The sequence below is a fragment of the Sprattus sprattus genome, assembly GCF_963457725.1.
Source record: "Sprattus sprattus genome assembly, chromosome: 7".
NCBI lineage: Eukaryota > Metazoa > Chordata > Actinopteri > Clupeiformes > Clupeidae > Sprattus > Sprattus sprattus.
The window spans coordinates 17,231,238-17,258,090 of record NC_137926.1 but is presented as its reverse complement, the minus strand read 5'-3'; the positions used below and the strand labels follow the sequence as shown (position 1 = coordinate 17,258,090).

At 45.5% G+C, this 26,853-nt stretch overlaps 2 protein-coding genes across 4 annotated transcripts in view; one reads left to right on the top strand and one right to left on the bottom strand.

Annotated features, from left to right (window-relative positions):
- The window catches only part of fgd4a (FYVE, RhoGEF and PH domain containing 4a), a gene marked incomplete at its 5' end in the record, with an annotated part of 47,844 nt that extends 43,137 nt beyond the window's left edge, over positions 1-4,707 (top strand). Inside the window, 9 exons of the mRNA XM_080841732.1 lie at positions 1-78; positions 209-267; positions 880-1,026; positions 1,311-1,514; positions 1,753-1,833; positions 1,993-2,118; positions 2,452-2,592; positions 3,548-3,688; positions 4,160-4,707. The exon at positions 1-78 is cut by the window's left edge and continues 61 nt beyond it. Of these exons, the coding sequence (XP_080697858.1) occupies positions 1-78; positions 209-267; positions 880-1,026; positions 1,311-1,514; positions 1,753-1,833; positions 1,993-2,118; positions 2,452-2,592; positions 3,548-3,688; positions 4,160-4,429 (1,247 nt within the window). The 3' untranslated portion in view covers positions 4,430-4,707. The remainder of the gene's footprint in view (positions 79-208; positions 268-879; positions 1,027-1,310; positions 1,515-1,752; positions 1,834-1,992; positions 2,119-2,451; positions 2,593-3,547; positions 3,689-4,159) is intronic.
- Positions 4,708-7,657: 2,950 nt separating this feature from the next.
- nup205 (nucleoporin 205) lies at positions 7,658-26,553 on the bottom strand. Of its 3 annotated transcripts, none has more exons than XM_080841843.1 (42): positions 26,521-26,553; positions 25,397-25,539; positions 24,766-24,937; positions 24,435-24,579; positions 24,051-24,210; positions 23,558-23,786; positions 22,851-23,015; positions 21,856-22,031; positions 21,396-21,512; positions 21,069-21,206; positions 20,057-20,207; positions 19,587-19,786; positions 19,221-19,403; positions 18,955-19,005; positions 18,593-18,802; positions 18,000-18,237; positions 17,678-17,867; positions 17,407-17,527; positions 17,094-17,175; positions 16,653-16,817; positions 16,286-16,410; positions 15,996-16,110; positions 15,710-15,859; positions 15,439-15,513; positions 14,939-15,096; positions 14,654-14,734; positions 14,296-14,487; positions 13,807-14,014; positions 13,538-13,636; positions 12,933-13,081; positions 12,631-12,822; positions 12,139-12,260; positions 10,687-10,825; positions 10,342-10,468; positions 10,139-10,209; positions 9,715-9,846; positions 9,423-9,549; positions 8,942-9,108; positions 8,678-8,807; positions 8,350-8,454; positions 8,181-8,239; positions 7,658-8,048 (listed from the first exon to the last, which is right to left on the bottom strand). In XM_080841843.1, the coding sequence occupies exons 1-42, from the start codon at positions 26,546-26,548 to the stop codon at positions 7,896-7,898; spliced, it is 5,940 nt and encodes a 1,979-aa protein (XP_080697969.1). In that variant the 5' UTR covers positions 26,549-26,553; the 3' UTR covers positions 7,658-7,895. The 3 variants fall into 3 exon arrangements, with proteins under 3 accessions (XP_080697969.1, XP_080697971.1, XP_080697970.1); XM_080841845.1 differs by having other exon boundaries at positions 8,205-8,239; XM_080841844.1 differs by having other exon boundaries at positions 8,678-8,798.
- Between the last annotated feature and the right edge of the window lie 300 nt (positions 26,554-26,853).

Below are 26,853 nucleotides of genomic sequence, written 5' to 3'. Positions count from 1 at the left end.
TCCCACGTTACGAGATGCTGCTCAAGGACTACCTGAAGAAGCTTCCGGAAAATGACCCTGACCGACCAGATGCACAGAGTAAGTCTCACACATACCCACTCTAATGTGCCTTATTTGGAATGTTGTCCAAAGATGTGTGTGCGTGTGTGTTATGTGTATGTATGTCTGCGTGTATGTTAGTGACACTGCATATGACATGTTTTTGCAGAGTCCTTGGACACCATTGGCATGGCAGCCACACACTCCAACAGTGCCATCCGTAAATCGGTGAGTCTTTTCAGCTCAGAGCTCACAAAGGGAACGGAAAGGGAACAATTAAGCTATGAGCAAGAGACCTTGAGCTAGAGACCTAGAGTAACAATAAATACTACTTTACATAGGAAATACAAAAAGTGCAGGAATGAAACTGCTGTAAGTGCGAGTTAAGTACTAGTTAGAGGAGATAGCGTTAGAGGAAATATAAGGAGAGATAGAGGAAGGGAGAGGAAGTGCACGTTAGGAAAGGAGGTGCTTTCTGAAGAGTTAGGTCTTCAAGTGCTTCTTAAAGGTAGACCCACTGTACTGTACTGTGCTGTGCTGTGCTGCTTCGATGGCTGCATCAAACACACTCTAATTCACTTTGTGCTGTACATTTCAGAATACCAGAGAGCCTTTAAATGGGGTATTGGCCTTAACTTAATATTGAAACATAAATAGATCTTTTGTCTTCACTTAGAAAGACTCTAAAGAAAGTGCATTAAAATGCTGGTCTTGTCACTTTCGTTTCAACCACGTTTTACAACAACCTACTAACAACCTCTTCCTCACTGCCTCTCTTTTCATCTCTCTCTCTCCCCCTCTCGCACTCTCTCTCTCTCTCCCGCGCTTTCTCTCTCTTAGGATAACCTGAAGAAGTTACTGGAGATCTATGAGATAGTGGGTGAGGAAGAGGACATTGTTAACGCCTCCAATGAGTTCATTAAGGAGGGGCAAATCCTCAAACTGGCGGCCCGCAACACCTCTGCCATGGAGAGATACCTCTTTCTGGTGAGGGGACACGCAGGAGTCGTACCAACAGCCTTCATAGTTCTATTTCCATGGTGACAGCCTTGGTGCCACATGTCATCTTGGCTTTAGTCCACTTTATACGAACATTTTACTTCTCAGGATCAGCACAAAAATGACACATTTCATGTCTCTCTTGTTAATCCCATCATTGTAGTCTATTGTTTGGTTTAGATATTTTTGTTCTGATATTTCAGTCTTGCTATCTATACTCTATACCTAAAGATTATTTTTCTTTCTTTGTCCCTCTCTTCATGTTTGTCCAGTTCAACAACTTCCTGCTGTATTGCGTGCCCAAGTTCAGCCTGGTGGGTCAGAAGTTCACGGTGCGCACGCGGATAGGCATCGACGGCATGAAGGTGGTGGAGACGACCAACGAGGATTACCCTCACACCTTCCAGGTGTCGGGTAAGGAGCGCACGCTGGAGCTGCAGGCCAGCTCTGAGCAGGACAAGAAGGACTGGATCAAGGTAGAGAACACACGCACACACACACACACACACACACACACACACACACACACACACACACACACACACACACACACACACACACACACACACACACACACACACACACACAAACATGTACAAACATGTACACACACACTCACACACCAGAGTACCTACAGATTTTTCTTCATGAACTCACATTGGCTATATGCACAGATAAGGTGTCCATTCCTTATGGTGTCTCTTTGTCTTGTAGGCATTCCAGGAAACAATTACGATTTTCCACCAAAAGAATGAGACGTTTAAAACAGCATCGAAAGACATTGAGGAGGTTTCGGTGAGTCCCACACCCAGACAAACTGAATAGCAAAGCAAACTATATTCATTGTACATTGTGACTGTAACTGTGATTATTACTGACGTGCTGTGTGTGTGTGTTTGTGTGTGTTTGTGTGTGTGTGTGTGTGTGTGTGTGTGTGTGTGTGTGTGTATTCAGACGGCTGAGTTGGGGAAGCGTGCCCCTCGCTGGATCAGGGATAACGAGGTGACCATGTGTATGAAGTGCAGAGAGTCATTCAACGCTCTCACGCGGCGAAGACACCACTGCAGAGCCTGTGGCTATGTGAGCTTAAACTACATCACACTTCATCCCTTCATAGACATACAGCACATACGCACAGCTTATCACTCTCTTTAAAGTTTATAACTGTTAATGATGTTTGAACTGTATTGAACCAGTTGTTAACAGTACTAACACCCACCAACACTCGCTCAACCAGTATTTCCACATCCTAAAATGGTTTGAAATCATCGTGGCATTTTATTGCCCAATTTTGAGATCTCATTATGAATTCATTCCACAGTAAATGCTTACTTTCCTTTGCCCGTTCAGCGTAGCATGTTTCTTCACATCCTGTAATGCCACCTGGCCAACCAAGTGACTTATCTCCATCAGGTGGTATGCTGGAAGTGTTCGGAGTATAAGGTGGCCCTGGAGTATGAAGGGAACAAGATGAATAAAGTGTGTAAGGACTGCTACTCCATCCTCACCGGAAACACAGAGGAGAAGGAGGGCAAGAAGAAAGGCATTCTAGAGGTGAGAGAATGAGAAAATGTCTCCTCTTGTGTTTTTTTTTTAGCTTTTACGGGATATGTTAAGTATAATTACTGCAGACATCCATTTGCTAGACAAAAGTGTCAAAAAAAGAAATAGTTTCGAATGTAATTTGACTGAGAGACCGTTCAAAAACTATGCAGTTACGGAAAAGAAAGGCATTCTTGAGGACAACAGGAGGAGCAGGTGCAGGTAAGGATTAACATTTAGTTTGGTGTCCTCGGTGGGAAGACATTTTGATCAGACACTAACACATCAGGAAAGAGCTTCATTTGGTCTTCCTCGTAGACTTTCTCAACACCCACTGAAACTTGGCACTTACGCCATTGCAGAATTGCACAGAGGGTGTGGTCGAAGTCTACAATCGCAGGTTCTATCCCTCAAGACCTGCTGCCGTTACAGACACTCATGAGGATGGAAAATGGGGATTTCCCCTGGGGGTAGATTCTGAGGATGGGTCTAGGAGGGTGTAGGAGGTTCTAATGCCGTGTGGGTTCCAACTCCCAGCCAACTCCTGTTTCATGTTTTTGCACAAGTCTGAAAGTCCTCACCTGTGTGATATCAAAGCTCAAATGTCTACAGACAGCTAAATGGATGTGATCATTGTTATGGTCAAACAATTTGTAGTCATATCTGGACAACTAACTAAGTGTGAGTCGAACAGTTGCTCATTTCCCTTGTGCAAAGTCTTGAAAGGTTTTTCATGAAATTATTTGAATTTCACTGCCTCAAAAAGGCAGCAACTGATCATTGTTTAAGGCAAAACAAAATTTGCAGAATTGACCTGCCAAATGTATTTCTCAACTCTCCATCTGGAAGGTTTGTGTCACACTCCTGCCTCTCACTCAGTCTCTACCTCCATCCTTCTTCTCATCGATCTTGTTTCTCCGTCTCCCTCCCTCCCTCCCTCCCTCCCTCCCTCCCTCCTTCACCCCAGATTGAGGCGGCTCAGTTCTCTGGCAGCAGCATCATGTGCGGCTTCCTGCAGTACTGTGACAAGAGTAAGCCCTGGCAGAAGGTGTGGTGCGTCATCCCTGAGAAAGAGGCTCTAGTGCTGTACCTGTACGGAGCGCCACAGGTGAGTGCATGTGTACCAGGCAGAAGCTGAAAACAAAAAGAGATTGAAAACCTGTTCACAGGAGAGATTTTGTGTTAAATGTTTAAAAGATGCTTTGAAACAATAGTTTAAAATGAAATATGCTTCCTTTGTGTTGATCCTTCATTAATTATGTGAATTTACATTTTAATATCCGTTATTGTAAGCTTTACTCTTCAGAAGAAAGTTTGCTATTAATCGCTTGTTATCCCAACAAATTGTGTGATACATTTTTTGACATCGCTGTAAAAAACATACTTTCCCAGTGTTAATGCCATTAGGCAGATGCCAGCAGTGTCTACATTGGCATCACAAGGTTACTCTGCCCACATAATACCTCCGCTGCCACCTGGAATGATTGAGTAAAATGGCAGAAGAGTTTTGTTAAACATGTTGTATTCTTATATTCTTATTTTTTTAAATTACATTTAACATCTCCCTTTCTCTCTCCAGGATGTGAAGGCCCAGTCCACCATCCCTCTTTTGGGGTACACCGTTGAGGACAACCCTAAGGCAGTCGACCCCCCCGCCAGTTTCCGTCTGTCCCAGTCCAGGTCGGTCCACTGCTTTGCCGCCGAGAACGAGGAGGTCAAGCAGCGCTGGCTTAAGGTCATCCGTGTTGCTGTGACAGGGGAGGAAGAGTCGCTGCCACCCAATGGAGACGGCGCACCCCCACCGACTGACCCTGCCCCTCAAGAGCAGTCCAACTCAGACAGCCTCTGAGGGAACCTCAAACAATCTGTGGTCAACTGGACGCATATAAGGAGTTACTTGGAGGGGGGCAAATTGGAACTGTCAAGGCAGAACCTCTGGATCTGTGTGTGTGTGTGTGTGTGTGTGTGTGTGTGTGTGTGTATGTGTGTGTGTGTGCAATGGACTGGATTCATATATCTGTATATACACACACACACACACAGACACACACAATGAGCGTTGAGGTTCCCCATGGCTCAGTTTCAATCTGGTGAACAGTAAGGGCTCAGCCACAAAACACTAGAGCACTGGGCGTGCTAAACCTACTGTCTACTCTCTCTCTCTTTCTCTGGAAGGATCTGTTCTTTCCATGGCAAATGCACGCTTACCCTTGACCTCTCCAAGACCTTTGAACTCCTACAGCATACACACAAGTGGATTATGGGATGCTTATGTCTCAGTGACGTTCTGGTGTCTCATGCAGTGCACTGATGTACAGAGTCGGTGTGTTTGCAAAGAACACGCACAAGGGCGACGGATGGGAACGAGATGGCGGCGACTTTTGCTTCTGACATCTGTCTTTCCAAGTGCCAAACTAGGGCAGGTGTTTCTCTGTGAGTCCTACAGAATCCTGTCATGAAAAAAAACAAAACACTCCTGCCTGCAGTAAATAGCCCCCTGCCCACTTAGAGTTCCCTAAGCAACTACATACTCTTACCAGCATAGCAAAGGATGTAACATCATCCCACCTCCTCTCTGATACCACATCTCCCATCATCAGGCCTGCAGAGGTGGCAACTACAGCAGTGAATCCAAAAACCCTCCAACCAGTGGACTAGTGGGGGCTAAATCACTCCTCCCTTAATCATGAATGCTTGGAGCTTTTTAGAAAGGGAGACTGACGAGGGGATGTGTTTATGCCTTGCAAAAGCCTCATGTGTAGTCAGTGGTGTGCAGAACTGTTACAGACACACATGCAGATGTGCCCCCTCCGAGGACAATGGACAAGTCAGGAAATTGACGTGACTCTTTTGTACCTGCGCTTCCGAATGGCGAATGTGAGATTCCGTTTGTGTGGGGGGGAAGGGGTCTTGCCTCCCAAGATAGCAACATGCTAATGGGAATGGGTCTGCCCTCAGGTGACGTCCATCTGGGACAGGTCCATTCCAGAGCCAACTGCTACACCCCCAACCCCCCCTGTTGCCAGTTGTATTGCCCTGTTGATATTCAGTATTGCGGATGAGAAAATGTGTGGGCTGTGTTTGTGATTAAGTGAGAAACCTCTTGTAAATGTCTATCAGATGTAGAACACGTTTCTACTGGCCATCCTTTTTATAGGCAACTGACCCCCCCCTGAAGGGGAATTAGAGTACTGCTGACACTTCCTGTGTATTAAATAGAACTTCCTGTCAGCGGATAGCACAATCAGACACACACAGGCTTGGTGACGTGGAGAAAGAAATGTACTCTTTTTTTTAAAGTATTGTAATTAATTGTATTATTTAAGATAATTTATAGAAGTATATTGTGCATGATTTTAAAGAATTTTAAAGTAGCACAGAAATGTTAAAAAGCAACAAAACCTTTTTTATATGTTATGACATCCCTTTTATTTTCTGTTTTCCCTACAAGTTATTTTAATGTCTATCTGCATATACACCCGCAGACTGTCAACTATAATGTCTTCCATCTAATCTAACCATGTCACTAAGCAGAATCTTTCCTTGCTCAGATTTCTCCCTCACTGTGTGCTCCTTGTGTAAGTGTCTGGGACATGGCGTAGGGGCAAAATGGGGAGCACACACAACCAAGAAAATCCAAAATATGAGCTCAAATGTGTCCCAGATCTTTATACAGACCACAAAGCCATGTGACGGCAGGGCCAGAACAATGGCCCCTGAATCAGCAGTTACCAGCTGCAAACAGTGAGGGCAGACATTGCTTAAATTTTTTTGTTTTCATAGTTAGGGTCTGTGTCCCAAATACATTCAATGTGTCCTTCAATGAATCACTGTACTTAAATGGACTGTTGTATCAGAGAGATGTCTATTCAGTTAATTTGGTCATTGCAAACACATAGGAAATGAAGAGCGTCTGAACACACTTGCTTAAAATCTTCATTAATCTAAAATTAATTGAATTAATGTTATTTTTCTTCATCTGCAATGTGTGAAAAGCTCCATGAAAAGCATAATCATGTGAGTTCATTCATTTAATGGCTCCGCGGACCATCTGCCTGCCTACATATTTTTGCACACACTTAACTTTACTTTAACTTTCCCCTTTTCTTGTCAGAGGTGTTCTACAGCGCAATCGTTCAAATGTGAATGTATCCCATGTTATTAAGCTTTGGAAGCACCGTGCTATGACACTGTGTCGTCAATAGGTTATCTGACACTAGCTGCCTCTGGAACAATCTAGCAAGATGCCGTGCTAACTCTATTCCAGAATCTGGCCGTAGCCAGTGGTGTACTGGCCATCAGGCATTCAGGGACTAATCCAGGTGGACCATCAAAACAAGCCCTCAAATACAAGCCCTGTCTGCCTCATTAATGGCCCTCTGGTGCCGAACATCTTGCTCAGTACACCCCTGGCCTTAGCAGCGCACTGTGAAGTCAAAGCTCTTGACATCTAGCCTAGCCATTATTAAAATGGCCATATTTAGCAACAGCATTTTCAGAGCGATCTCGGCATTCGTGAGACGCTATGGCGTTGATTACAATGCACTCTCAACTTTTGGTCCTAACCGTGGCCTCGATGGCTGCATGTAATGAACCTTAGCAACAAGCACAGATGCCAGAGCGCTGTTGGCATCAAATATCTATAGCCTACTGGTTTGCCAGCAATGGCGCTAGTACTAGCTGAGGCGTTCAGGCTGTACTACTAGAGTTGGCAGCTTGTGCTGTCTTGATGGCAATGCGCCGGATACTTTAGCGACTATCTGGGCCAGCAGTTATCGATGAAAACTGAATCATTTTGGCTTCTATTCCTCTGTACGTCTGACAAGGTTAAAAAAAGAAAAACAGAAAAACACAATCAATGCACTTTACCCTTCTCTATAAAAGTGTACCTTGTAAGGAAATAAACAGAAGATTCAAGTATTATTACTTTTTGTGCTATGTGTGAGTTTTTCTGTGAGTAAATTGAAAGTGAAAGTCACATGAATAGTGAGTATTCAAGTTTCCTTTCTGTTATGACCATTGGATGAATTTCATAGCAGTGCCTTAAAAATAAACAATCTGTTAAACTTTGTTAAATTTAGAAAATCGTTTTATTTAACATAATAGCAAAACAACAAAAACCCCAGTACATAATGCACAATTCTAATATTTAGATAAATCCAAAGCCAGAATTCTCATTCCCAGGTACAAATTTCATGAGTGCTTTGTAAAAATGTGTGTTGAAGGGAATGAGAGAAGAAGCGAGAGAGAAAGAAAGATAGTGTGTGTGTCTGTGTCTGTGTCTGTGTGTGTGTGTGTGTGTGTGTGTGTGTGTGTTAACTCTTGGTTTGTTGCACCAGGCCTCGGATCCTGCGTGTGAGAGCTTGGATGAAGGTGTATCGTGAGCGGCCTTTGCTGTAGAGCCCCTCCACTTCCAGGAGTTTCCTCTGCACGGGCTCACTAAAGCTGCTGGCGACATCACTCTGGAGCTGCTCCCAGACACCCAGACACACACACACACGTAGTCAGAACACATTTCATTAGCAAATGTCATCTTTTGAGTACATGCATACACACATGCAGTACATTCACACATAATAAAACAAAGGGTAAAATCTCACCTGTTCTAAATCTTGCTGACTGACCTGAGCCAAACCCAAAGTACGCCCTCCTGTGGCAGCTAGAGAGACAGGAACAGAGAGGGGCAGATTTAGAGAGGCAAAACAGTAGAGACACTCTCTCCTATATCCTTCCATCATATCAGAGTCTGATCTAGGCCAGTCTTTTTACCTCTGTAGCCTGGCAACAGCGAGTCTTTTGGGTCCGTTGGGGTGCAGTAGAGTAGGTAGTACTCCAGGTGGCGCCAGAGAACAAATAGACATGCTTCAATGATGTCTGGGGGAAGGAACAGGTCAAGGAACTCCAACACAAACAGCATAACCTACTTTCCACATCGCAACTATATTACCCATAGTCATATCTCCTAAGACATAATAAACTATATAGATAAGCATACAGATGCACTAATGGGTCATATTGGGTATTAAGTGCCAGGTTAATCATGCAGTTATGTGGCCTGTCCCAGCGTAGTCATGTGTTACAAGCTGCAGTAGGATACAGGAGCAGAGGGCCATGAGTTTGGCGCGGTTGTTGACGAACTGCACCAGCCTGCGCTTGGCCAGCTGACTCCTCTGCACCGACGGCAACTTCTCCACCACACCTGCACCCGTCACTATAGCCTGACAAAGCTACACACACACACACACACACACACACACACACACACACACAGAAGACAAAGATTATGCAAAGAAGATCAACAACATGATACAACACCAGGAGTATAGCTATGTGTGCAAGTGTGTCTGTATTGTGCTGGTACCTCCTTCAGCTCCTCCGGAGCAAGTTGCTCGAGGCTCTCCAGTTTGTTGAGACTCTGGCGATGGCTGTCATGGTAACGGAAGAAGTCTCCAGCACTGGTCTTCAGCAGGTAGAGCACTAGACCCAGACTGGCCACGCGGGTGTATGGGGCAGAGGGCACCGCCAGATCTACAACAGAAATAATAGGAGTTTTTGTGTGTGTGTGTGTGTGTGTGTGTGTATGTATGTGTGTGTGTGTGTGTGAGATTGTGGGGGGGTCCTTACATACCTGTGTATTTTAAAAGTGTAAATATGTATCTATGTGGTCCAAGTCAAGTCAAATGTATTTATAAAGCACATTTAAAAACAACTCACGCTGACAAAAGTGCTGTACAACTAAATCAAACAAATAGACAAATGTGTGCTTCACACGGGTGTGTGTGTGTGTGTGTGTGTGTGTGTGTGTGTGTGTGTGGTGTGTGTGTATAGGTCTGAGTGTATACCTGGCCGTGTAGTATCCCTGGCCGCTGGTTCATTGGCTGCCGGGCTGAAGAGGCAGATACTGAACTGAGCCTCTGAGGAGCTCTGCAGCAACAGCGTCTGACAGTACTCCATTATATTAGCACAGATCTGATAGGATGGGGAGGAGAGAGGGAGGGAGGGAGGGCAGGATGAGGAAGGCAGAGAAGAGTAGAGGAGAAAGGATGTTTTAACCAAGATGCACAGTTGAGTTGAATTGAGTGTGTGTGTGTGTGTGTGTGTGTGTGCGCGTGAGAGCAGGATGCTGAGATCTACCTGTTGCATGGCAACCTCAAGCTCCTCTCTTCTATCGGCAGGGTCGCCAGGGGCAATGCTCTCTTCCGCTTGCTTGAGGAGCCGCATGCGCTCCGTACCCGCCAACCGGCCCAGCAGAGACAAACACTGGCGCTACAGAGAGACAGACTCTTATTCAATAAACCCAGCAGAGCAGAGCACCAGCATACAGCACAGCACTGTAGGTGGTGTCAGGGTTTCGGTACACAGCAGAGCACTACAGTTTGGCAACAAAACATTTTAAAATTCACATTTTTGTTTTTGTTTCGGAAGTGTGTTTCAATATCTACCATAGTGGTTTAGGATTCAGTCACGTTTTAACCAGCAGTATTTTCATATGTGGTGGTAAAAAAAAAAAAAACACAGCAGTGCTCTGTCTCTCTCTCTCTCTCTCGCTCGCTCTCACCTGGAATCTGCCCACATGACCCTGGAACTCTAGCAGTGCAGTGCTGTTTATATCTCCCATTTCAAGAGTACCTGTAACACACACACACACACACACACACACACACACACACACAGAAAAGAAACCATCACCCACTATATATCTGCATCTGTGTGAATGTGCCTGCACAATCCATCCGTTCTTATGTATATTTGAGTGCCTACCTGGCAGAGCCGTCTTGCTGATGATGCCTGTGAGCAGAGACAGCTCCTGCAGAGCTCCCATACTCATGTCCTGACCACGCAAAATTGTCTGGATGGTATCTGCATGCACTATGAGCCACTGTAACACCTTCACACACACACAGAGACACATGAATATCATCACAGAGCCAAAAATACATATATACGTTCACATCTATATGCAGAGGTTCAAAGACATAATACACCTCAATACATTTATACACTTAATCAGACTGGGGAGGAATAGTGTACAAACATGACAGAATGTTTGTGTGTGTGTGTGTGTGTGTGTGTGTGTGTGTGTGTGTGTGTGTGTGTGTCTTTTACCTGCGCTGCCCCCTGCTGGTGGTGTGTGCTGGTGGACGTGAGGATGACCTGGAGCAGTCTGAGTGTGGGCAGGAGGATCTGCCTGTAGCGCTCCAGAGGAGAGGGGATGAAGGAGGACCTGTCCCTCTGGCCAAACACCCTTCAGGGAGGCAGAGAAAAAGACAAAAAAAAGTATGAACACTCATATCCCTTCTGGCGTTTGGTAGTACATAAAGAAGTATGATTGAACTTGAACTTGAAGTGTCTGCCATAACCATAACTACATCACTATACAGGCACGTGCACAGACATTTTGGGGGGCAGGTGCTCAAAAAAAAAAAAGGGCGCCCATCACCAAAATTATTAATAAATTAAATCTCTCTCGCTCTCTGGCTTCCACTCCCTTAACGTCTGATACATCAAATTATGTCTGGGGTGCCTTTTTTCTGTAATTGGTCCACCTCACCATGCTTGTGCATCAAATCTGAACTTGGGGAATACTCCAGCCACCCATTTTTAGAAAACCAATGCTTTTGGAATGACCGCCCTTCATAATTTTTTTGGGAGGAAAAATTCTGGTTGTCGTTGTAAAACAGGCAAAACGAAGAGATACATAAATATCACGTTAAACAATATGGGACAAGGATAGCATGACCCCGAGAGCTAGCATAGTTTACCTGCTATTTTCTAGCTATGAATTCTCGTGACATTTATAAACTAACATTCAACATACTTTCGAAATTGTTTAAACGGCATTTATACAACACAAAATATGCACTTTCAGACAAATAATGTCATTAAACCTGAAAAAACGTCAGTAAACAGCTGGACAATGCTTTGAAATCAAGTTAGTTGTCTGGTTATTTTTTTAGGAAACGTCGGACCAGTCCGGTTTTCAGACGTATTGTTTTCAGCGGCACTAATGTTGTTAATTTATACAACGTCGGGGGATTGCACAAACACCGTAATTACCTGTTTGTCTGATGCAGGTCAGTGAAGAAGTAGGCTGCACCTGTTGGCCTGCCGCTCAACACTGATGTGGGGGATGAGGAGGGAGGGGCGCGGAGGGGGCTTGTGAGCACCGCAGATCACAGGCAAAGAATACTTATTCTATGTCTATGCCGCGGAGCATGTCGGGGCGAAATTCTCACAAGAACTCCAAATAAATGCCCCCTCAGATATCAAAACCCATTTGGGGAAATTGATGACGAGAGACTAATTTGTATTCTAGAAATATTGATGATTGAAAAAAAAATTGGTCTCCAGAAAAAAAGGGCACTTTTTCTCAACCAGGGCACAAGGGCTGGTGCTTGAGCACCAGTTGGGGTCTATCTGTGCACGTGCCTGTCACTATATATAGGAAGGCGACAATAGCACATTCAGACGCACAAGTTTCTGATTTGCTCTAGTTTTGCACTTTTCTCTGTCCTGTCTAAACTATTCGGACACGTGCAAGCGCACATAGGTCCTTACCTGTGTGAGTCACTCTCGGGCAGCATGTGGAACACCTGGCACTCAACGAGCTGTGCCACCAGCCCACAGCGCAGCAGCTCTACCGCGCCCTGGACCGACTTTGCCACACGTGTCAACAGTGCCTACACACACGCACACACTTCCATTAGTAAACACTCTTCGATCCCCCATTACTTACATCCCTGTTATGAACTACTTTAAATAATGCAAATTACTATAAAATGTCCCTTAAAAAGGAAATGAGACATTTTAGTGCAACTAAATAATGTAATCAATTAGTAAGCGAGAAAAAAAATGTTCTACCACACACAGACAAAATACCACAAAAACATTGTCATCTGGAAAGACAGTGACATAATCAAGAAATAAATTCACAGAAGGAGACAAGAGATAACAATTTCATCAAAGGTTTAGAATTCCTCCTAAACAGTCAATTATTTTCCCCTAAAACATCCATGTAGTGTATAGCAACTAGTGCGTGTGAGGTCTCACCATCTTGGACTCGTATATGTAAAGGGGTTTGAGAAGGGGAGGCTGGGGGCACAGTAAGGTCTGCAGAGCAGCGTCGTCCTGTCTCAGACTCTCCACCAACACGCGCAGGTAGCCACTGTTGCACACGAACAGCAGCCACTGGGACTGGCGGTCTATGGAGAGGATGCGGTCCAGCACCGCCAGAGCCAACATCTGAGACGAGGAGAGAGAGAGATTGAGAACAAGTGAGATGAGACGAGGGCAAGATGCAGTAGAACGGAAAGAACAAAGCATATAGTGACAATAATGACAAATGTCGCTACCTTGCCAATCTCGTGGCCATCGCAGGCGTCCCTGCACACCACCTCCATGAGGGTGGTGCCGTAGCTCTCAATGATGGCCAGACTCTCCCTCTGCAGCTGGCTGAAGCCGTCCTCAGGAGCCATGAGACGGGACCACATGCCACTGGCCGCTAGGGAGGAAGGGAGGGTTAACACTCTTTACTGAACCAGTATACAGACCTTTACATCACTGCCCCCTTAAAACACACTATGCATGAACACATTTAAGACCCCACATTTAAGATCCTTTTCTGTATCATATTTTTTAAATGTATGGGGCTGGAGGGTTGGGTTGTGTGTGTTTTAGAGAGAAAGAGAGAGAGAGAGTGCCAGACAGACAGTGAGAAAGAGAGAGAGTGCGCGGGAGAGGGAGAGGAAGGGTGTGAGAGAGAGAGTGATGAGGTACAGCAGGAAAGGAAAGGGGAAAGAGGCAGTTTATTAATAAAAGAGAGGAGACGGGAGGGGAGGGTGACAGACAGCTGATATTAAGAGCCTTTAAATTCATCATGGAATGACTTCAAATCTGCTACTTCTAGTCTCCACGTACGCATAGGTGGGTGTGTGTGTGTGTGAGAGAGAGAGTGTACCTGACTGTAGTGTATCCGGCTCCTCTGGTTTCTGGGCAATTTGCAGATAGTAAAGAAGAGAACCATACAGGTGAGCACGTAGCCTCTGAAAGCCACCACCTGTTCACACACACATAAAAGACAAATAAGCAAAGACACAAGGGATAAGAAATTAAGTCCTTGGTAAAATGATTACAGAAATGCTAACATTCAAACAAGGCTTAACAATCTCATGTGGTTATTATAGAGAGTACTTTACATCATGATCAGGTTAGGATGTCATCACACACCTGTACACAGGATGAAGTCTAGAAGCTTCCGCAGGATCAGGTGGAGGGCAGAGTTAGCAATGGAAGCAAATCCTGATGGGGCCCCTCCCTCTAGGCCCGCCCCTTGCTGCTGTTCAGATAGCACTGATTGGCTGAGATGGGCAGTGAGAGTGAAGACCGCCCCTGCCACAACTGGCATCAGTTCCACAGCTGCATCTTCAGCCAGAACCTGGAAACACGCAGACACACACAGACACACACAGTTTATTAAAAAATACAGACACATTTTCTTGTACTCTAACGTGTTAATGGCGCCTGTTGAAACTTCTTTATTGTTAAATTTAGTTAATAGTTCTTGGGATACTTTTATTGTAGCTCAGAAGTAACAGTTGTAACAGCTATAAACAGTTTATCCACAACTCTGAAGATTTGGGTTCTTTTCATCTTAATCACATCAGATGATTCTCTGTACATAAGCTAACCATTCAAATTGCGCACACACACACACACCTTGTCATGCAGGTCCAGCAGTAGGTCTCGTATGATGAGCTGTCTCTGGTCGGTGGTAATGAGGTCGGCTGGGCAGGCGGTGAGGATGGTCTCCACCACGGACCTCCAGCTCTGCAGCGCGTGCCGCTTGGCACTCAGGCTGCGCCGCACGCGGTTACGCTCCACCACCTGCGTCAGGATGGAGTTCACCTCCTACACACACAAACACACACACACACACACACACACACACACACACACACACACACACACACACACACACACTGTCAGACATCACACTACACCTCACACAGCTACAGTAAGCTTGCCATTCAAAGTTAGTAATTCTAAATGAGCCAATATCCCACCCCAAACTCACCTCCATGAGGAGGGGTCTCTGGCCTATAGCAGCCATCCCCTGAAGGGCATTCACCTCAGCAACCAGAACCCTATGAAGCAGCTACAGAGGGGGAAAGAGGACAGAGAGTTAAAATCACTAGACATAAAATCTATTAAACGCTATTGATATGATTTAGTTTGTTGAACACAGGCACACTAATTGTTTAGATGAAACGAATGACAACTGATGTATGTGTGTACCGTTTCACAAATACACATGTATATATACACACACACACAAACACACACACACACACACACACACCTTGACGTTGCAGACGGTATGTCCCTGCTCATTGACATGCTCACAGTTGGAGATTACTTGCTCAATCTGAGCGCGCTCAAAGAAGTCCAGCTGCAGCAGCTCAGGCACTTCCTGGCTGAAGTTGATAGCGTCCAGCACAGTCAGCAACTTCCTGCGCACTAATGAGATCATCAGAAAGCACAAAGGGGTGAGTATAATCACACAGGGGTTAAAACCAACAGCACACAAGCGCACCAGGGATAGATTTCCAATCAACTCTGCTGCTACTGATCACATTAAACAATAAAATGAAATTAAAAAAATCTATATTTTGACAACACGGTCAACCACTTTTGGGTCGCCAAAACTAACATCCCTGATCACTGAAGTAAAAGTTAAATTCAATTAAATTGTATTTACATAGCGGCAAAACAATCAAATTGTCTCAAGGCGCTTTACAAAGCCCAGGGCCTGTGTGAGGAGAACGTGTGAGAAGCTTTAGAGGTTACATTGTGACTCACCTTTAGAAACTGTATCAAAGTGCAGGAAGCCACTGACTGAGCTGCTGTCTTCCTCCATTCCAAACTCGCTGTCGGCTATGGATGAAATTATGGAATCAAGAGTCAACCTCACTTAAATGTAGCTTTGGAGACGTTTCGTGTGTTAGCAGTAAAGTGGAAGCAGTCGCTATTTTGTATGTGTGTGTGTGTGTGTGTGTGTGTCTGTGTGTAGCTGCAAGACAGACTGAAGAGAGTATTCAAATGTTCAGTTGATGGTGGGTGTGTTTGTTACCTGTGTGTTGTGTGTGTGGCTGATCATTGAGCAGAAGGTTGAGTAGCCTCTGTGTGTGTGAGCGCTGGCGGTTTAGTGATGTCAGCCTGAGCTCGATGGCGGCCGTCTTCATCAGCCATGACATCTGGGATAGACTGGCGATTTCATTACCTACACACAAACCAACACGCACACGCACAATTACATCAATGCCATGTATGCTTTATTCATTCATGACTGACAGGAAAAGCCAAGCATGCTGAGTGCTCAGAGCACCAGCACAGTGATGCATGGTGGGAAGGCCGACCTGACACAATGAAGGGCAGGTGCTGTAGGTGTGAGAACAGGAAGTCCTGGCTGGTCCTCAGGTATCGCATGGTGGGGCCTGACGTCTCTGAACACGCACACAGCTGGTAGATGACCTGATACACAAACAGCCTGATCTGTTACTGATCTGTGTAAGGCATAGTGGCTTTCATTTATGAATTTAGAACCCTCTTGCAGAGGTACAGAAGTAATGAGAGAGAGAGAGACAGAGCGACAGAGAGACAGACAGACAGAGAGTGTGTGTGTGTGTGTGTGTGTGTGTGTGTGTACCTGGTAGCAGAGCTCCGCTAGGTGTGGTGCCTGCTGTGTGATTTCGGGTCCAGATCGTCTTTCGCTGCCTCTCTGCAGAAGACTCAGTATGGCATGGAGGCAGCTACGTGGACAGCCCAACACTCCTGAACACACAATCAATCAGACTCTGCATGACCATATTCCAACAATTCAGGAGACACGTGTTTAATTCAGCTCAGAGTGATTGTGATCTGTATGGTTTAAGTTATGCATGTGTGTGTCTGTATGTGCGTGTGCGTGTGCGCATGCATGCATGTATGTATTCAGTGTGTGTGTGTGTGTGTGTGTGTGTGTGTGTGTGTGTGTGTGTGTGTGTGTGTGTGTGTGTGTGTGTGTGTGTGTGTACCTGGGTCCTGAAGGTTGGTGGAGGACACAGGCTTCTTGACCTCGTAGCCCAGCAGGTAGAGGGCCAGGTTGGGCGTGGGCAGCTCCAGTGAGGTGATGAGCAGGCTGAGGATGTGCACCTGTGTCTCGTGCCGGATCCGTGCAACACTCTTCTCTGGGTCCACCTCTGCGTGAGGAACACCGTCACAGTGACAACAAGCTCAGCTATCTGCAGTCACAGACACCTCACTAAACGTCTAAAGGCTAAGTCCTTGGAGGAGTTGTGTACAATTTGGCTACTTAACATCCGTTTGAAAATTAATTCAGAGCCAACCATATTATTAAGTCAGTCTGATAACCATACTTTAACAATAGAGAAAATTATGTTTGGCCACTGAATGCCAGTTGCTTGCATGAACACAGACACAACACACACACAGTCAAAGACGCAGACAAGCCTCACCTCCGATATTCTCAACTCCTTCCTCTGCCTCTTCGTTGTCCAGACACTCCACAAAGCCTGCCATCAGCTTCTCACTCACAACCTGTTCACAATGGAGCAAACAGATTTCCACCAACTTAGAGCAGAACACAGCAAGATTCAAATTGATTGACATGTGTGACTGACTGACTGTGAGAAATAGTTGCTTCACTCTTGAGAACTGGGAGTACAAATTACTCTCAACATTTAGTTTTCTCGTTTATTCTTTGTTGATGTGACTTGATAGCTGTGGGATGAAGGTTTTGATGTTCCTGCAAGAGTTTCTCTCTCTCACCTGATCATGTGTAAAGTCTCCCACCATTCTGCTCTGAATGTTGGGGTATCGGGCAATGCGCCTCAGGATGTTAGCACTCTGGAAGGCTGCCTCAGGGTTGGTGCTGCTGTGGTACAGGTACCTGAGAGGGACACATGGAACCAAAAGAGAGGTAAGCAAAGGAGAGGTCAGGACAGAGGCGAGAGTGGGTACATACCTGACGATGTTTGTGATGTCTTCAGCCTGGTGTGTGTATGTGTGTGTGCGTGCGTGCGCGTGCGTGCGTGTGTACCTGGCGATGCTGGTGATGTGGTCGGCCTTGCGCGTGTGTGCGCTGACGCCCTGCAGTAGCTGTTCTAAGGGCGACACGATCAATGAGGCCTGACTCTCTCTCAGCAGGTCCATGAATAAGGCCTGCTTCTGTAGGGCCAGATCCAGCAGACACAAACAGTGCAACACCGCCGACTCCAGATGCTTCTTACCTACACACACACACACACACACAGATCATATGAGGATACGACAGACCTGTAAGAACAAGACACACTAACTGAAACTGAAGAAAAGGCCCCAAAAGTGCAGGCACACACACACACACACACACACACACACACCAGGGAAGGGAGCGTATGTGTCGAGCTGTCGGACTCCCTCCTGGAGCAGGCTGAGGCAGAGGGCGAGTGTGGGTGAGTCGTTAAGCAGGTGGAACATCAGGCTGTACCCCGGGGGCTTATGGGACGCCATGATCTCCCCGCTGACCTCCACAGACTCAGGCAGGAAGTCTGCCGGCTGAGGCTCATAGTCACGCAGGAGTTTATGGAAGACCTCCAAAACAGCATCTGCTACCTCCCACTGTAGAGAGAGAGAGAGAGAGAGAGAGAGAGAGAGAGAGAGACAGAGAACGAGAGAGAGAGAGTCAGAGAAAGGAGGGAAGGGATAAACAGTGAGAGAGAAAGAGAGGAAGAGAGAGATTAGTGATGGGAGAGAAACAAGTGATTAAAGACCCTGGCAGGGCATATCAACTGTGTCCTCAGCTTTGGACTGGGAAGCCAATGGCTTTTATCCAACTGCCAACAAAGGTCCAAATTTCAGCGCATTCTTGAGCAATTAGATCAGCCTTCAACATGCCAGGCCATTCTATTGCATGAAATGGCCCTTTGGACTGAATACTTAAAATAAGGAACACTTCTTTCTTTCTTGTGGGTACCTTCTCGGCGGGGCGTCGGTAGGCTCTAGTGGGGAAACGCAGGAACACGGCGTCCCTTAGGAAGCTGAGGTAGGGCTGGAAGCCCGGTGCCCGCATGCCTGCGCCCAGGTTCGCAGGCAGAGCACTCTCCACCAGCGAGCTGATCAGCTGGCAGAATGCCCGCGACATGGGGTACTCCTCACAACCAGACTCGATCTCATTCAGCTCCACCTACAAACAAACACACACCACACACTCATTGGTCTACAGTTCAATAAATGACCAATTGGAACAATACGATCACAAAACTCAAACCCTGCACGTCACCATAATGACACACTCTATGCTACGCTTCCCACAGACACACACACACACACACCCACCTCAATGCCTACTGCTTGTCTCTGTCCAGGTGTTCTCACTGTCTGCAGGATCTGACAAGAGAAAAACAAAATCGTTGAGTGACATACCCACCACAGAAAGCACCACACACACTCCCAAATAAACTTCACACTTGTGTGAGATGAAAGAAGATAAAAGACACCAGAGTACTCATAAGAGCTCTTCTGGGGTTCTTTCATAAAACGTCAGATTCTACAGACACGTCAACCACCTATTCATGCAGGCTGCTCTGGAATGTTCCGCCCACCTGTGTGTACTCGAGCGACTGCCAGAGTGAGGCGGCGATCTCGGGGGACTTGGCGAAGGCGGCGAGGACATTGAGAACATAGCCCTTCAGAACCGGGGGCACGCTGCACTGCAGCAGGCCCAACATGACCACCACTGGAGTCCACTGGGGGTGTTCACACAGAGCCAGACGGGCATTCTCACTCTGAAAGAAAGAGTGCCCCAGTAAGCAATCAGATGAACACACACATGCACAAAAACACTTTTGTAGTCTGCTAGGGGTGTTCTCAGACAAGCAAACCCTCTCAAAGTTAAATAGCAGACAGACAAACATACATAAGATCACCACCACTGGAAGTTATGAGGTGGGTGTGTGTGTGTGTCATACCCATGTTATGATGGTGGTGAGCAGCTGCAGGAAGGATGTGAGCCCATCCAGCTCTCTCTGTGTAATCCCCCTGATGGGAGTGGGGCGGTACTGCGAGGTTTGTGTGCTGGGCACGTCTCGACGCAGGTTCTCATGGTACATCATCAGAGAGTGGAAAAAGTGCTCCCACGACACCGGGCTGCCAGATACCGCCCCCTCACCTAACACAAACATTCAAAGACAGTTATTTGACTTACAGAGCGCTATACATTAAAATATGCTTGTAAAAGTCAACAGCACGCAAAGGTCAACCAGTGTAATAGTGAGGTTTCGTGTCAGTAGATGTGTATAAAGTGTGTGAGTATGAGTGTGAGAGTGTGTGAGAGTGTGAGAGTGTGTGAGTGTGAGAGTGTGTGAGTGTGAGAGTGTGTGTGCGAGAGTGTGTGTGCGAGAGTGTGTGTGCGAGAGTGTGTGTGCGAGAGTGTGTATACCATGCGGGGCTCCATTGGTCTTGAGCAGGCTGAAGCAGTAATGGGAACACTGAGGACCGTTGGCTAAGCCCTTCAGCATGCGCAGGTAGGGGATGTAGAGGGTGGCAGGCAGCAGGTCTCCCATCTGACGTACAAACTTAGACAACACCACCTGCCCAACACACACACACACATCAGACATACACACACATACACAAAGCTGTATATACACACATCAGGCCATCATGAGTAGCCAACAAGTACCTATATGTATGTTTGATAGTATTAGTATGGTCATGCACATAGGTAGCCCTATCATATCTGTTTGAAATGGTCTCTATACACCAATATAATTAAATAATACACTAAAATAATTCATGAGGATTCAATAAGCATCCGAAGTAGAGCTCAGGGGAGCTAGTAGTCTGGTTGGTGAAAGCTGCTGTAACGCAATGTTCTCGGCAAAGTCCGAGACAGCTTTTTTTTCATGAATCCGAACGGTGCGTAGTTGTGCTGGCCCTTTCGCTGGCATGGTGGAAGGCGTAGGCGACATGCATTTTTTTCTTTATCGATTTTAATAGGCCTACTCGATAAATGGTAAGCAAAGCAAGGAAGGTTACCAGTAGCATACTTTGTAACATTCAGAAGCGGGCGTCTTCTTCAGATTACTATAGTTTGCGCGCTTGCAGGTGTGGTGGTGAAATGCAAGCGATACAAAGTTGTGGCTTTTCATGATTAGGCCTACACGTTACTGGGCTGTTTATAGGATATATATATATACCATTTGAACCATGGTTTTGTCGCATTATTGACGTTTTGACGGCAACTGCGTAAAATAGGCAACCAGATATTCGAATAGTTCGAATTCGTGATTTTTTTCCAAACGAACATTAGAAATGTCATTTTTGAGCAATTTTGACAGCCCTAGTGTGTACCGGTTTATAAGGCAGTCTCTGTATACCAGCGCTAACAGACTGCATGCCCCCACCTCATCAAAGGGCATTTCTAAAAGGTGTGTGTATTGTGTGTGCACCTGTTTGTGAGGCGGTCTCTGTATGGCCATGCTCATGTATGATCCCATGAGTGAGGTGTGCTGGAGAGACTCCGAGGGGCACCAGAACTCCAGACCCAGCTCCAGATTGGCCGGGTCTTTACTGTAGAACTCTCCGATCTAGGAAAACATACACTCACATAAACCTTGCACTTGAACTGCAATATTTCACAATGTGAATTTCATACAACACATTTGTACCTCTGTGTTTACCTCCATCACAAGGTGTTCTGGGATTTCTTGAAAGTGTGTGTGTGTTTTTGAGGGAGAGAAAGAAAAACTAAAGAAAGAGAGTGTGTGTGTGTGTACCAGTATCATAAGGTGTTCCAGGTCTTTGCGGACTGAGGCAGGTGGCTCACTGCCCATCTGAAGAGCCATGTGTACAAGACGAGCATCCTCATCAGCACGATTACGCAGTTGTTTCACCTGTTTATAACACATTATATATAATTTATATTATATATACTATATTAGATCAAGTTTCCTCAGCAATACAATTTTTTGAATAGTCCAACACATTTAAGCCATGCTAAGTTCATGCTTCCTATAATTGCTGATATTGAGCAGTACTTTACCAAATTATGTCCTTTGTTTTATGTAAACCCCAACGCAAAGTTCACATACCACCTGCCTTTGAATGTGATCTAAGTTGCCAAAAACTAGGACAATCAAATACAATTTGTATCCTAGGCTCTCAATGGCAGTAATCCGAGAAGGATATTTTGTTGGAATCTGTTCAATGTCCATTCTGATCTCTAGTGCCCCCTACCTTCATGGGCATGAGTGCCAGAAAGTCTGTGATGAGTGCGTGCAGCCGCCGTGTGTAGAACTCCTCCTGGGTGAAGCCCTCGCATCCCAACACGCCCTCTGTGAGGAAGAGGAAGACCCCGCCCAGAAGAGCCTGGTCGGCCAGTGCCTCATCTGCTTCTGTGTACTCCACAAGAGCTGAGGGACACACACACACACCAAATTCAAATTTATATAAAATTCAAACAAAACACACTCTTGTCAAGGTTCATACACATTTTTACCGATACATTTCCATGAGTAGGAATAGTTTCAATGTCCATACATTCTTTGAAACGCCTGTGTAAACATGCAATAAGACGGTTGGTCACTATAGGTTGAAGCTTTCAATAGAAAGGTCACAAAATGTGTTTTCAAAGTTTTAGTTATCAGCTATAACTATCAGAAGGGAAATCATGAGTAATTTTAAGAAATATTGAAATAATAAAATATAGATTAAATCTATTGACCATACCTAACCTTATACTTCACCGATATTCTACTTGCAGCACATAAAATAATAACTTATCCAAGGCAGGAGAACATAATGTGCAAGTAGTTTATTTTAATTTTAATTACATAAATTCCACCTCTGTGGTCCCCACCATTTAATGGTCACTTCACCATAGTCAAGCGGCGTGACTGATCTGGCCCAACATTGAAGTTTAACCAAAAGAGATTTTTCAAATTTCAATGACTTCCAAAACATCTCCAGGCGAAATAGGAAATTGCGACTTCCAAATTCTATGATTTTCTCCATTTTTTCCATTACGGTATGACCCCTATCTTGTGTTATTGTTCTCACACACTCACTGCAGATACACACACAAATTTACATTTAGCGTTAACACATGATGAAGATAACAATAGACAACACAAACACTCACACACCTACAGCTTGGTAAGCATAGAATCGTCATCCTAGCCAGTCCACAGACAGACAGACAGACAGACAGACAGACAGACAGACAGACTGACCTGATCCCTGTGGCAGCTGTGAGAGGGCCCGTAGAGACAGCGCCCAGGTCAGCCTCACCAAGGCCTGGAGCCCTGGAAGCTTCCAGGTCTGACCCTCCACCAGATGTGTGTGTATTGCACTCACGTAGTCCCGCTCGGTCAGCAGTGGCATTGCCTGCAACAGATCTGAGACACAAACACACTCTTTACAATAAACACTCCGAGCACAACAGTGCAGAAGGGGGGTGGGGGTCGTAATAGATTATATAGATTTACGTATAGATTTGCATTTTCTGGAGGGAGATTAAAAATAATGCTGTAGGAGTGCGGTCGGTGTCTGTGTGAGTGTGCGTGTGCGTGTGTCTGCGTGTGTGTGTGTCTGCGTGTGTGTGTGTCTGCGTGTGTGTGTGTCTGCGTGTGTGTGTGTGTGTGTCTGCGTGTGTGTGTGTGTGTGTCTGCGTGTGTGTGTGTGTGTCTGCGTGTGTGTGTGTGTGTGTCTGCGTGTGTGTGTGTGTGTGTCTGCGTGTGTGTGTGTGTGTGTGTGTGTCTGCGTGTGTGTGTGTGTGTGTGCGCGTCTGTGCGTCTGCGCGTCTGTGCGTGTCTGGTGAGTAAAAGTCAATGCATTATGTAATTGTGTGTGTATTGCCATAATGTATAATGTACCTGTGGATAGTGTGTGTGTGTGTGTGTGTGTGTGTGTGTGTGTGTAAATGTCCATAATTCTTCACCTTCACGATCCTCAGTTGCCTGATCAAGGAAGCTGACATCCAGGCAGTAGAGAAGGGCCATAACAAGAGCCAGGTTCACACTGTCCAATGAGCCATCAGCTTCTGGCGTTACTGTCTCCAGGTGGCCAATCAAGGCTAGTGTGTCATCCTTGCTCAGAGGTGATTGGCAGGTCCAGGCGAACAGACACTCTGCCAGGGACTGCCGACATTCTTTGATGAGGTCTGAAACCTGCAGAAGTGATGAAGGAACTCATTTTTAGCTATAAAATTACAAAACATCTCAACGTTTTGAGCTATTGTGACTGTCCTGCAAATGATAGCTTCCTCACAGACAAAAAGAATGAAATGAAAGAAATTGCATTGTCGTCATTTTTCACCAACCAGGTCATTAATGCACTTCTTGAATAAGGAAGTAATGGCTGACATTAGAGGTGTATGTACATCCTGGTGTACTTTGTGAGTGTGTGTGTTTGTCCATCTGTCTGTCCCTTACCTCCTTCCTGTGTTTCTCATTGCCGAGGCCCCTCTCCTTCTGCAGTCGCTCAAACTCTTTGTTCACATTGATGTCTGAGACCAGCATCAGGATTCGTTTGGTCAGCCCCTCTGCCATCAGCTCATCGGTGAAGCGCGTCGTCAGAGACACCAACTCCCCACTGGACACAAATCAGAGATTATAAAATGTATAAAGATTGTAAAAAATATTGACAGAAAAACAACCAACTTAAAGAAAATAACTATTCTTAAAAGCCTGTCCCACACAAAACCACACTTGATTTGTGAAATTTCTTCAATGTGCTCATGATAGCCCCCATAAACTTAGTCATGCACCATATCTGGGATTTATTCCATCTGAGCAGTATTCCTCTTCAGTCTTTACCTAAGGTCCAGGGTGAAGGTCTTGCCGTGGCGTGATTGGATGAGTGTGCGCAGAGAGTTGGCGACACATCGCTTGCCATCCCAGTAGAGAAGCACACCCACCAGCCCTCGGGTCAAACCAGGAAAGTGAGGTTGTTGGTGCTCTCCTAGAGAGAGAGAGAACGAAAGAGAGAGAAAGAAAGAAAGAAAGAAAAAAAGAGGGAAAGAGATTAAGACAGAGAAAGAGTATATGTATCAGCAGCTCCACTGAGACCCTTTGAGATCTTTTTGTGTGAGCAGGTACACACATTTGTGTGTGTGTGTGTGTGTGTGGGTGCGTGTCTGTATATTACCTGCCAATAACAGCTCCAGAGCGGCAAGTTCTCCGAGTTCAAACAGGTCGCTGAGGATAAAGGCCTCAGAGAGGAGCTGTTCGGGCAGCAGGCGTGCCCCCTGTTGGCCCTGGATGGCTATGCCCTCTGTGCTGGCCTTCCGCACCTTCTCCCTCTGCTCGGAGCTCTTGGGCTGGAGGGAGGAACACAGGTCAACACAGGAACACAGAATTGCAAAAGGAACTTATCATTACAGTGGCAGATATTTGAGCTCAATAGCCAATCAAATTACACCCCTTCCTTCCGTACTCCTGAAGTAGCGTATTGATTGGTTAAGAGTTTTTAAGGCTCGGCCTGAGCTGCTATGTTTATTTTCCGTTAACAGAGCCAAGATTGTGTATGAACAATGGAGTTTTTTGAGGGCATGTGCTGAACAGACAGCTAAAGGACCGTGAGGAGCAATATGCGGAATTTGACAAAAAGTGTATGGATTAGAACCACTTTAAGTATCCAGAAAGGGACAGTCCTTTCATTTATGAGCCATTTGTCCCCCAGGAAAACAGATGAGTAAGTGTGTGTCTAAGCAGAACAAAATTACTATTACCACTTTAACTAAGACAGGCTTCGTGTGTGTGTGTGTGACATCTCTCACCGGGTTCTGGAACAGCTTGAGGAAGTGTGGTTTGTGTTTCTTGAGCTGCAGGTCCAGCAGATGGACACTCTCTGCCTGCTTCCTCCACACCGCTCCCTCCACCGTCTCCCATAGCTCCTTTAGCGGCCCCCACAGACTGGCACCTGTCATGGGACAACACCCATCAACATCTGCAGTCTCAGCACAGGGGTTGCAAGCTTCACAGGCAGCTAAGGCCTGACAGGTCATGGATCACTGTATTTTGACATAAGCCCAGCTGGACATTGGGGTGAGCTGCTACGCACTTGATAGCTATTATCCAGGTGTATGAGTGGGAACTAGAGGAACAGAGGAGAACTATATCATATAATATAGCGGAATAATGTTTGTTTACACCTAGCCTCTTGAAAATATAAAGTATCTTTAAGAATCAATGATTTCACACACTACCAGCACTGAAGGCAAGCAAAAGTATGTATGCACGTAGTGTCACTGCAAACATTCATTTCAGTTCATAAAAATGTACGACACAGACAACACAGGGCGGCAGTAATGGCGATATAATGAGTAAAGCTAATGGCAGAGCAGATTCCGGCCTCGTAATAGTGTTAAGTCTCAAGTCTCACTAGCGACATTTCTAAGGATTTGTTGATTTAAAAAGGTGGACTGGGTCAAACATAACTAAGTCAATACAAACGGATATGATCAAATCAATAACACATCAGGGAAAGACTTATAAGTTTAGTCACCACGCTCAACTTGCAGTTTGTTTTGCTATTCTTCCGTATCAGCCAAGCAGTCCGGTGGCTAACGTTAAGTCATAATTTCGCGAGAGGTAAATGCAGATAGGGTATTCAAACATTATAATAACAGTTTAAATATCACAACACAAAGCTATCCGACAACTTCTCTCAGTGCTCTCTACTGTTCCACCATGGCCTTTTTAACGTTTAGTTAACGATACTTCATAAGTGGAGGCTCTGCTAAAGCCTGGCTTTGGACACCGCACCATGTGAGAGCGAGATTCCAAAAACATGGAAGGTGAAATAAATAAACACTGCGCAGGTACAACAGCAAACCTTACTATCGGTAATCACTTCAATGTCCCGCTAAACTAGCTTTATATTTTGAAATAAACGCCATACCTGAATTTACCGCCATCTGCGCCGCCATGTTAAACGCAGTTCCAGGGTTGATGATGCCGACTTGAGAGCTTTGTTAATTGCCCGAATAAAAAAAGCAGATCACTTTTGCTTTAAATTAGTGAGTTCAGCACAGTCTGCAGAGTACTCTAGGAAAATATTTTTCGTATAGTGATTTATTCCAAAGCAATGGCAAGTACCACTGTTTTAGTTTTTATTTCGTTTGTTGCTCAGGCGTTTTCATTTTAACCTTTCAGGGCCTTTGAGGGCCTTCCTCGACGGAGAATGTAGTTTTTGCACTTAAAGGTAGAGGTTATTTATTTATTTTATTTGTAG

What these genes read in the sequence shown, in the direction of transcription:
- nup205 (XM_080841843.1), bottom strand. Translation starts at nt 26,548, where the DNA reads ATGGCGGCGCAGATGGCGGTAAATTCAG. An exon ending in GAGACTTTACACATGATCAG is followed by an intron (nt 17,176 to 17,406) that starts GTGAGAGAGAGA and finishes CATTGTGAACAG; the next exon opens with GTTGTGAGTGAGAAGCTGAT. An exon ending in GTCAGCAAGATTTAGAACAG is followed by an intron (nt 8,049 to 8,180) that starts GTGAGATTTTAC and finishes GTCTGGGAGCAG; the next exon opens with CTCCAGAGTGATGTCGCCAG.